This window comes from Batrachochytrium dendrobatidis, assembly GCF_000203795.2.
Source record: "Batrachochytrium dendrobatidis JAM81 unplaced genomic scaffold BATDEscaffold_1, whole genome shotgun sequence".
Lineage (NCBI taxonomy): Eukaryota > Fungi > Chytridiomycota > Chytridiomycetes > Rhizophydiales > Batrachochytrium > Batrachochytrium dendrobatidis.
Genome location: NW_006281099.1, coordinates 2,619,323 through 2,631,435, shown reverse-complemented (window position 1 = coordinate 2,631,435; position 12,113 = coordinate 2,619,323). Strand labels below are relative to the sequence as shown.

At 40.0% G+C, this 12,113-nt stretch overlaps 2 protein-coding genes across 2 annotated transcripts; both read right to left on the bottom strand.

The window, feature by feature from the left end:
- Positions 1-3,413: 3,413 nt before the first annotated feature.
- On the bottom strand, positions 3,414-3,917 carry BATDEDRAFT_85880 (uncharacterized protein; the record flags this gene model as incomplete). The annotated part of the gene is made up of 1 exon (XM_006676020.1): positions 3,414-3,917. One exon carries the CDS (start codon positions 3,915-3,917, stop codon positions 3,414-3,416), a length of 504 nt encoding a protein of 167 aa, XP_006676083.1.
- Positions 3,918-4,493: 576 nt separating this feature from the next.
- Positions 4,494-12,107, bottom strand: BATDEDRAFT_22020 (uncharacterized protein; the record flags this gene model as incomplete). Its single annotated transcript, XM_006675382.1, has 8 exons — positions 4,494-4,560; positions 4,631-5,307; positions 5,386-5,435; positions 5,511-6,352; positions 6,430-6,511; positions 6,645-9,204; positions 9,300-10,065; positions 10,138-12,107. The coding sequence occupies 8 exons, from the start codon at positions 12,105-12,107 to the stop codon at positions 4,494-4,496; spliced, it is 7,014 nt and encodes a 2,337-aa protein (XP_006675445.1).
- Between the last annotated feature and the right edge of the window lie 6 nt (positions 12,108-12,113).

Here is a 12,113-nt window from a genome sequence, read left to right as displayed (position 1 = left end):
TGACGCGTCAAAACCAACGACAACACTAGCTGCTCCATCATCGGCTATTGAAACCACTTTGGTAAAGCCTAGTTATCTAAAAGAAAAGCCAGCAGCTCTAGATAGTACCTTTAGTGCTCTGAAACCGTTGTCTACCAATCTGACAGGAGCAAGTGGTAAAATTAGTCAATTGCGATCGCTGGATGATTTTGACGACTCGGACGAATCTGCCAAATCTGAATTGCGTTTGACAAGCTTAGATGTAGCAAGCGTGAACCCAGCCCAAAAAACAAATGAATCAATTAAAGTTTTAGGTAGCAATTCTTCTAAAGTCGATAATACCTGTATTTCCTCACTTGGTAATGAGCGCTTAGCATCCATGTCAACTATACCGACATCACATTTACCCACTCTATTGCAGTCTAATTTTTCAAAACCTGCTACTGTGCAACTTGGTACTTTAGCAGCTCCGTCTTTTGAGCCACCTGAAGCTAAACTATCAACTCAAATCAGCACTTTGGACACAGCAAAATTAGATAATCTCAAGGAATTGGAAGAGCGTCGATTTCAACAAGAAAAAGAGTCTTTGCTTAAAGCATATCAGTCAAAGCTCGCAACGTGGAAAGCTGAGCAAGACAAAGAATTTCTTTCATCCCAAGAAAAACTTAAACATGACATGCTCAAAGAAGTTGATGCTATTCGGCAAGAAGCCAAAGGCAAGATTGATGCTGAAATCGCGTATATTCAAAGGTTTACCTTGGATGCACTAGTAGATTCCAAATTGAAGCATGAAATCGACTTTTCAAGTCATGAGAAACTTGATACTTTTGATTCAGTTGTATCGGCAAAGCGTGCAGAGTTTAAAAAGGGACTTGCCAAAAAGTGTGACGAGCTTAACCAGGAAGCTCGAAAAAAAGAAAGTGAGTTGCTTGCAAAAATTTCCGAGGAGCATCAAAAACAACTTGAACTTTCGTCTAAAAAAATGACACAAGAGTCACGTTTACAAAACGACAAGGCCATTGAAAAACTCAAACTCTCACTTGACATGGAATCTGACGCGCAACTCATCGAGGCACGCAAATCTATTCAAGCAGCCGAAGAAGAATATCGCAAGCAGTCTCAGGCACGAATCGATGCACTACAAGAAAAAACTCGTGCACAAGAGGCTGAGGCTAAAGCCGAGGAGCGAAAGATTGGCGAAATCTATGAAAGTATGAAAACTGAATGGAAGAAAAAGCTTGCAAATTTGGAGCAAGAAATGACAGATGCAGAGTTTTCAGTAAAAGATAAGCAATCAATGAAAACTGCACAAACTCAACAAATTGCTCAGATGCGTCAAGATACTGAACAGGCTATTGAAGAAGAACGCAGATTACGCAAGTCAGTTGACATGCAGCTGGAACAAATCACCATCAAAGAAAGGGAGTTGAAACAGCTGCAGTTAGACACTGAGCAGGCTGCTCGTGATGAAAAAGATAGACGTAGACGTATCGATGGTATATTAGATGAACTAGCATTCCAAGAACAAAAGGCACGGGATAGGTTGCAAGCTACTTTGAGTGATATGGCTAGACAAGAAACCACAGCTCAAACACAAAATAATACGATTCTAAACGACAATTTGAAACTGGAGTATGAAATAAAGTTAAAGCAGACACAATTGGAGCAAAACCGAGAGGCCTTGTATCGTGAACTCAAAGATATTGAGCAAAAGCGATCGCAATTGAAAGACGAGTCACGGCAGTATGAGCTTCAAGCATCCCAAAAACGTCAGGCTGCAATTGAACTTGGACCACTTGAGCGCGAAATTGATTTACGTCGCCAGGAGCTCGTTGCAGACAGAACAAAAGTGGAGGGTCTCATGAACGAAGTCAACACACAGCGTCAAAAACTTGAAGATGAAAAGTTTAGACTCACATTGACTGAAAAGGAAGTGTTGCTTTTGCGCAAACAGCTTGAAGAAGAGAAGCAGATACTTGAACATGCTCAAACCGACCTTTTAACGGAGCGTAGACGAATATCTTCATTGCGTGCTGGATCAATTATAGGTGATATCCACGATCATGCACCCAACCACTTCAACGCATCTGCTTATACTCCAAAAAACAAACAGTTTGATCTAGATGCACACTCAAACTTTGATCGAATGCCAGAAAACAGCTTATTGAAACACAAACGTACACATAGAACCAAGGCTCGAGATTCGCACACAACAGATGAATTGACAGATACGATAAGCAAAAGTAGCCAAGATAAGAGTGAGCTAAGCCAGTGCACTTCCCAATCAAGCCATTTAACCTCAGATGTTGCTACTGTCAACGATTCCTTAGCCCAGCTCAAGGCACGCATACGACAGGAAGAATGTGAATTGAAAGATGCCAGAAGACTCCTCAAATCTCAGCACATTGGTATTGAAAATCGTGTACGTCAAATGGTATCGCATGAAATGCACGAACCTCCATTGCCTATTTCAGAACTAGTAAGGGCTCATTTAAATATTGCTAATGGTTGCTATATATCAATTGCGCTAATTGTGGCAACTAAAACTTTAATGTCAAATATTAGAATACAACTGCATCGACCTCTCGACCATTAATGACCATGGACTTACAACCTCATATGGAAACCCCCAAGAGCCCAGCTTTGAAAACACCCAGCATATCTGCTCATGCGGTTTTAACTGAAGCATCGCTTGCTAACTCGGAAACCTGTCGCGTAAGTATTTACGTGTATGTTTAAAATACGATCAGATGTATTCGAGGCATGCATATTGACACCATTTACATTTATTAGGTAGCTCCATCGTTACTTTTGAATCGTAATGGATCGTTGGATCAAATTGAAGGAGAGCTGAATAAATTGCTCAGTGTACTCAAGGAACAACACACTCAGACAGGACTCCAATCTACCAAGAATGCATATAGCATGTAAGTGCATTTTTTGGCTATTACTCGACAAAACTTTGCAATGGATTGCATTTCAAATGTTCTAAATATTTATTATGACCAATAAGCAGCAATCAGACGTTTGAACATTACACGCCATCAATTCCTACTTCTGGATTAACCGAGGGCGAACGACTGATACGAGCGTCATCACAATTAGGACGGATCCAGCGAGAACCCATTTCGAGTGCAATCACAAGAGACAAGTGCATCCAAGACAAAGCATTGCTATCCAGCGCATTGAATCGATCTGCATCGGGTGGTAAAATCACATCAGCATATCACAAGACAGAATGGGATGCCGGAAATCTCCATACCGAAGCATTGCTTTCAGAACATGGAGAATGGTTAAAACAGTTTCGAGCACGAATATCAAAGTAAACCAACTTGCTAATTATGTGTGCACAACCCCTTGCAAGTATATATTTTATTACAAACATCAAATGGGCTGGGATCGATATAAATAGAATAGATAGATGAGTAATGCATTTAGTCGATGAGTTTATCGAATTTGAGATGAGTGGACACCATTCTAATCCTGCGAAGTGCTGAAATGGCCATGTTGGGATTATTGGCTGGCAAGGCCAAAGCGTCATTGGAAGAAAATGCCTTTTCCCAATCCCAGACACCTGGCTGATAGTTAGCATTCCAATACTGCTCCACTGCATCTTCAATACTTGGATGATCCGAAGTGAATTGCTGTTGGCTGTTGGGTGGAGCAGAAAACTCTGACACCCATGATGGTTGGTGGTTTTGTGGGAATATGGGTTTTTGTAATATTGGGTCGGTAGATGTCGATGTAGAGTCCAGTGGAGGCAGATTCCAAAGACTTATAGCTGTAGCAATAGGTCTTGCTGATTGGGAGTGAGAATGGAGGCCATTAGAGGATACTGGCTGATGGACATAAAAAGTACTTGGCTGGTGTTGGACTGATGATGTATGGGCACTGAGAGTAAACAGTGGATTGGCAGTGTCGCTTGTCTTGTTATCCATATATATACCTTTAACTAGCTATTGCAGTCGTACTCCCGTAAAATAAAGACTACAAGAGTCAAAAATACATGATAAATAGTCTCATGTCTGATTGGTGCTAATTTACTGGAAAACATTCGTGCCTTTGAATCATTATATAAAAACAGTTTGTGGTGTATCATTCAAGCATGTCCTTTTATGCATGAATCTTGTAATATATTGCCATGAAAACATATCAAATCATTGATGAATTAATCTTGTGGATCTTTACCAAGCGCAAATGCTTGACCAACAATACCAATGATCTTGGTAACAATATTACGTACAAAAACCAACTCTTGTGAATGGAAAACAGATGGGCGATGAGAAATGTGTCTGGTTTTTGAACCCTGCGGAGAATGATTTTGTTCGTCAGGCAATTCCAAACACCGAGGAATTGATCATGTTGATTGAAGCAATCAATGTGTAGAAAAAACAATGAATATTTAGCCATTGTTTATTTTAGAGCAATGACTGCAAGATAAATACAGAAAAAGGCTTCATTTTACGTGAATCGGATGTTAAACTATGGATGGGTAATAAAAATATTAGATGAAGTTACTGAGCAATAGTCATGCCAAGCGATGCATGCGAGTCTCGAATCTGGCACAATGTAGACCAACATCTTCATAAAAACAAGAATCAGTACCGATTTCACGATTAAATTCAATGCAGTTCACATGCCAATCATTTACCTGTCTCGCCATGCCACCAAGTCAGTTCGTGGTTGATGTCCAAATGGCTGGAGTGCTCCTGTCAATTTGAATTCCGAATATATGGTTGCCCGCAGTCGGTTCATCTGTAACGAGGTGTCAAACCCTGCCATCTCTAGATTCTTCATCCATACCACGGCAAACTCCTCATTTAACTTGAAATTGGTTATGCTCTCCATATCCACCACAAACAGATGTTGGCTCGTATCGCAGCATAAAAACGTATGTTTTGTCCGTTGCGACTGATGATCGGCGCTACTGCCATTAATATGCTGCTGTTTCCAGTCAATATGAAGGCAAACTACTGTAATCATATCAAGCTCCCCATTTATAGGAATTCCATGGAGCTGATCTGCTTGCACCAATTGTCGTGGAGTATAATGCGTTTGAGCTAATCGTGCTGGATCTATAGGTAAACTGTAGAATGACGAAAATTGGGTGATTGATAGTTTCAACCGATCAGATTTGTCCCTAGATGTACATCCTACTTTAAACGCCTTAACTCGCATGCCTTCACTAAACTTTGAAGACTCAGTAAACTCTTTGCATGGAATGGTTAATATAGCTGTCCGGGTATTGCTCTTCATCACACCAGCTGGTGGATAATCGCATACAAGAACTTGCAGTATGGGAACCACTATTCGAGCCGGATGTCGCTCCTATGGATTGAAATGCAATCAAAAATATAATTCTAGGTATTCATTAAATATTGTTAATCATTTTGATTGTCAAATTACCTGAAAAAGATCCATCACCAAGTCTTGAAATTCTTTTTCGTCTCGAGCATCTAAATAATTAAAGCATTTAGCCAATAGTCTAATACTAATTACAGTATGACATACAGCAATTCCAAACAACCTACATTTTTCAGATTCCTTGCCGCACTCACTAAAGCACTCCTGTTGCACCATTTGAAGCACGGCTTGCCCACGACGCTCCCAGCTATCGGCGACCTTATTCTCTTCTCGCTCACTTCGATAGATATACGACATATTTGGCAATCGCTCCTTATATACAATCGGGTACTGACGAATCACAACTACATCAAGACAGCCAATGCTACCACCATTATGCACAAGACCTTTAATCCCACGAGTAATGTGAGGTGGAAGCGCATACCCAAGCTTATCATACCACTTTGCTCGTTGAACACCATTTGCGTGAAGTCGAAGCCGAGTCTCAGCAGTCATTTCAAGTGGAGTTGTGGGTAAAGGGCCCTCGAGTTGTGCACCATCAATATGTAGTTTTTGACCCACTTTGATATACCCGCGAGAAGTAAGAAACCGAAGGCGATCATCAAGCACGGCACAAATACAGTACCATCCATCAGTCAACTCAATCAAACCGTCAGTAAAAATTTCGGAAACGCACAGAATCATATGCCATCCAGGAACATTATCCTGCTCAGTAATTTGTTTGATTACCGAACTTCGAACTTTGTTGATCTCCATTTCATATCGATACTTGAGCTGCTGAACAACAGTGTCAAACGACCAATAGGTTCGATACTCGAATGGAAATCGTCGAACAAGGCTGGCAAGTTTCCATAAAATTAAACTATAGTGATTCTGAACCCATGCTTCATTAGCTAGTTTTTGATTTGCACCAGCGGCAATAATGCTTGATCGCGCTGCTGAATGTCCTTGAAAGTCAAATGTATAATTTGATGCAGATTTAAGAGTGAGGGTAATTACTTCCTGTGATCTATAGACAGGATAAACACGTCAGGCTAATAACCGAACCCTCAATGTAGATGACAAACAAAACATAACAACACTTACACTCCAATAAGTTGCAAATCCGAAACTAGTGGCCACTGTAGCTTAGAAAACGATTTTAGCGAAGGACGTGAAACATTGTGAACTATTACGATAATTTGATTTACCCAAAAAAACAATTCAAGTTTCAATGGATAGCATAAGCATAGTCAATTTTATGGCTTGTGTGTATTATACCAAACTGATTATAAACATTATTTAAAAACAAAGCAACTTACCGGAAAGATCGTATAGCTCAAATGGCGGTTTTGATTGAGCAGTTGAAAGCTGGCTAGACTCAAAAGTAGTACCATGACTATACCGTTTTGCCGAAACTGCTTTTACATTTGGATGAAGCATTTTACTTGATAGCGGAGTTTTTATAATGGGCATCTTGAAAGGATTGTTTAACATTGGCGATGATGTAGAATTGGTTGCAGCGATTTTAGGGGACGGATGCACTTGAGTAGAGATACGGCGTCCAAGACTTGACAGCGACACAGTATGCCTATTCCCTAAAGCCGGACGTTTCGGCGTACTCCAATGTGACATGTTTTCTGACGCCAGTGTTTTTTTAATATGTGCCGGACTTGATTTATACGAGTCATCTGGAGTTTGCAATCTGACTTCGTCATCGTGTAAAAAGTTATTGCCAGTACTAGTTATATCTTTATGTGGCAAGTCATTCGTCATGTTCAAATCTGCAAACAATCGCGCTGATCGGCGACGGGCTTGGACTGATGGCGCATCTAATTGTTCTCCAGGTGCAGACTGGGATCCCATAAAATTTAAAGCAGTTTTGGAAGTAGTCTCGCTCAACATAGGATTATCAGACAAAGGGCTAGAAGTATTGTTATTAACATGCAAAGTAGTAGAATTTGGATCTTCAGAATCCGTAATTTCACTGGTGTGTTGAAACACTTCATGTAGTGATGTGTCCAGTTTTTTCCCTGACGTAAACTGAGATTCAGATAATGGTAAAGTGGATCTAAAAGCGCTTTTGTCGGAAGTATAGTCTAGTGGCTTTATGTATCTGGATGTATGGGGCATAGTTTTATCAAATGTATCGGACAAATTTAGCTTAACAGAACCCATGATGAGATTTGCACGTTCAAGTGCTTTGTTGGATAATTTTGCCAAAGGTTTACCCGATCCAGTGGTAAACCCCGCCATTTTGATTTGAGAGTTATTTTTCGGTGTTGCAGAAATGGATTGAGCTGATTCGTTACATGAAATTGGTTCAGTAGACAAGCCAAATTGGATTGGCTCAGTAAAGCAAAATGGCGTACTATCGATAGTCATGGGCATTTCGTCTTCAAAAGAAACACTGCTGTTTTGGTCAGATACATGTAAAAAGGAAACAGGCTTGATTTCAGACGCAGTAGTAACACTAGGATCTCCAGCAACTTTAGATATTCCCATTTTTGGATTACCATTTAATGCACAACCTTTAGTAGTGTATTGGCTTGCTACATCTCGCAAAATCAATGGCCGCATGGTTCCAGGCACCGTAACTGACACATCAATATTGTCCCTCAAAAGTCTTGTACACTTTTGCGAAATACCACTTTCCTCCAAAAGCAAAGCCTGTCCAATAGTTTGAGATTTTGTGCTGACATGCGCTTGCTTTCCTGATGCAAACTTATAGCTAGAGTTCAAATCAATCTTAGTATTAGATTTGTTTTGATCAAGTTTCTGCTCGTGCTGAGTATATTTTGAGGATATATCTTTGATGTGATCCAAGTCGCGGCTGCTATTTTGAATTGCCAGTCTATGAGTAACAAAATTTTCAAACTTTTGTGGTTCACTTGAATGCGGCTGAGGTATCACATTTACTTCTATTGATGTATCTTGCTCCGTTGTTAAAGGTGCATCAGAATTGAAACTAGAATCTGCTTTTGACTTGTGTTGCTGTAAAGTTTCGTACTCATGGGCTTGAATAGCAAGATCAGCTGCACGAATCATATCCTGAGTTGGACACACATCCTGCGAAAATTCATCCAATGACCAATCGACATCCTTGGAAAAACTATCAATTGAAGCCTTTGAATCCTGATCTGCTTGAAAGGATGCATCCAAATGCTGATTTTTAATCGAATCACACGTATAAGTATTAAGAGGAATATTGGCAAGAATTTGTGTACTCAGGAGCTGATCATCCATAGCATCAGCGTTATCTTTTTCTGTCACATCTATGCTGGCATTACTGATATGTCTGATACTGACAGAGTCACCTGAATCCGAGGAACATGATTTAAGTTGAGTTGGTATAATAAATAGCGGCTCATCTATCGCTAAAGAAGCTGGGATCTCAATTTTGTCAATTTGAATCGTGTTGAGTAACTGAGTGGAAATGAGATCTTCAAATTGGGTAAACGTAGTTTGAGATGCATTCATCTGGTCATCCGTCTCGTCTTTACCATCATCTGTTATAATCTCTTGCTGTATATTGGAGGAGTTTTCTACTTGACTCTTGGCACACTGAGTGACAATCGAAACGTTTTTATCGTGCTCTTGATCGAAACTAGAAACCGGGATTTGGCTAATTTCGACATCAGTGAATGCCGTTTCTGAAAATGGTACAGTGGACATTAGGTGATCGTTACTATGCAATGTGTCCACTTTGGTGCACTCATTCGCAACAGTATCTCCCGTCATATAATTATGATCCACTTGAATATTTTGTATCGAATCAGATTCGCTAGTAAGGTCAGCATGGGATCCGTTTAAAAAAGGCGCTGCATCGCATTCAATCCTATTTTTGATTTCATGATCAATTTCCAGCGGTTTAGTACTTGCCTGAATAGAAAATAAAATATGATATACCAGTTAAAATTTAAACAGCTACATGAATTTCAATGCATACAAATAATTGATCAAACCCATATGCTTACGAAATCTACTAAAAACCTGGTGGAATCACTCTGAGATTCGACTGTATCTCCTGATTCAGCTAAAATGGATACAGAATTATCCATTAAACAGTGCAGTGCAATTGGTGAGGAAAGATTTTGCAAAGATGGTAAAGCAACACGTTGAGTTGAAGTCAAATTTTCAGCTTGTGATGTATCCAAAGTATTGCTTAAAAGCGGCTTATCTACTAAAGTTGTATTATGGTCACTATCTTTAGATCCATTACCAGTACTCAATGCTGGATCCAAATCAGTAGAATGTATTGTATCAGAACTTGTCGTGGTATCACACAGCTGCCTAGAAGACTTTTCCAAAGTAAATGCCACGGGAGAAACGGCGAGCTTACTGAAAGATTGTCTATTTTGAGCACTTGGAGTTGGGGTATGAGCACCACAAATTTCAGAGGAAGAAACAGCAGCATTGGGTGATTCAGAATACTCTGCAACTGTTTCAAACTCATTTTTTTGAGCCAATAATGTAGATCTGGATCGACAAGGCGACTGTTTAAACCCCGAGTTCTGTTGATAAAATGAAAATGGCTCCGCTTGTATATTAACATCAGACTGTGATATGATATCTGGCGACGGTACTTCCCGTGAAAGTGGATGTAGCAATGACGAGCATGAAAATTCTTGTTCTGGTGTACTGCTGCGTTGTACGCTCTTTTCTATTGACAAGATTGTTTCTTTCGAATCAGAAAGCGGTAATTTTGGTACAGCACACTTCATACTTGGTGATTGAATTTTACTAAGTAACAAATGCAATTGATATGAAACACTTTAAAAACTGTAGAGTACAATAAGAAATTGCAAAATCTACCTTTTTCTTTCGTCAAAATCAGCCAATGGTACATGTAAGCATCTTTGTGCTACTGGCTTAACTAGAGATATGTCTTCTGCAATCATGATATTTTCATGGGTATGAGTGAGCGACGTAACAGACTTGAATCTCGCACGTGAATCAACATCACCTGTGTTTAAATCAAAACAAGTAGTCTTGTGCAAGTGGTCATTAAATAAAAATTCCGTGTCCAAATCCTGGTAGTCGGAATCGGTTTCAATCATTGCATCCAGTTCACTATTTTCAGATATCATCTGTTGATGAACCCTCTTGTCAGTAAACTGTTTGTCGAAAGCATTAGAAAGATCACACACGGGAATATCATTTGTTGTGGAAAAGAATGTGCGGTTACGTTTCTCAGATCGCATCACTGGTGTTTTGTGGAACATCCATGCATCTGTCATGGGTGGACGATTGTTGCTGTTTATAGACTCTGCATAATGTTTGTGATAATCTTTTATACGACTATATCTACGTCCAACTACAGGCGTAGGTGCTGTATGATGTCTGTTTGAAGCTCTGTTCCTGGATATCAGCCAATCTGGGTCATTTTTTGGGGTATTTTGCAGTAATAATTTACGCGTATCTGATTTCAGTAGCTTGGCGTTAAACTGGCTTGATGTGGGTAAAGCATCTTCAGTGCTATTAGGAAAATATTTTCGATTTTCTAATGGATGCTGTGTGAATGCTCTATGATGCTCAAACGGCCTTTCTGTTTCCAATTCACGCGAATCTTGTGTATGAATACGATCCATGAACAAATCAATTGTAGATAACTGACCATCCATTACAGTAGACTGGTTCCGACTAGGAGATTTAATTAGTTTATATGTGGACTGTACAGATTTAGATTTATCCATGATGGTGTTGATTGGTGCAGCTGTTGCTTGTAAGTCGCCATCATTGCTTTCATTTGAAGATTTCAAAAACAGCATATTGGGAGGTTCGGTCAGTCGAGATTTCGATCCAGAAAATTCATATGAGGGAGAGTTGAAACTGACAGACACATTAGTTTTACGCAGTTCGCTCATAATATTGGCATTAGTAGATGATATATGAGTTGGAGTCTCAAGAGATGGTGACCATGCCAGATGCCGAAAAGTTGGGTCATTTTTTTTAGTATTTGGAGTAAGAGGAATAGTAGATTCCTCGATAGCAACAGAAGCAGTCGAAAGATTGATTGCAGCAGAAGAATGGATTTTTGGAAAAAGTGCAGGATTGTGTACTGCCAATGGCGATCGGCTGCGTTGAAAAGGTTCTGCAAGTCTACTAGTTGGAGTATGGATCCAAGGCGACATTTCCCTAGCACTGCCAACTGACATGGATTTACCATCAAAAATTGTAGCGTCGTGAATAACAGAATCGTTTGAAGACAAAGAAACTGTTTCAAACTCTGACTTGGACAGTCCTTGCTGTGGAGTACTGAACGGATCTTGCTGTCTGATCCAAGGCTCTAATGGATTATGCAATCCAGTTCGACTAGATTCAAGTTTTGAAGCAGACCCCATTGGTTGTTTGAACTCGGACAATGCAGATCCAGCCGATGCTGTAGTTCTTGGAGGCCAACTAGGGGTTCGACATGTTTGTTCAAGTCGGGGATGCGCAGATGGAGGAGTTGCCATATGGGGCCGAGAAAGACCAATCTTTGCTAAAGGTCGGTGAGCATTGGATGGTGTAGTAGCATCTGTGCATATATTTCTGGCGGAACAGTCAGATATGTGGCTAGGAGTCTGTTTGTTGATAATAGTTGATGGATCATTTAGCAGGGATATAGTATTATGCTGTGAATTGGATGGAATCAACTGCAAGACACTTCGCTTCAATGACTGTTGATTAGTATTGGCTGCAGTAGTTCTGCATGAATGAAAGTTGTTTCCAGTAGTATTCTCCTCTGAAACGAATCTTTTAAAAGACTTTTTTAACGATCCACCTGGAACATTCCCAGTCATAAATTG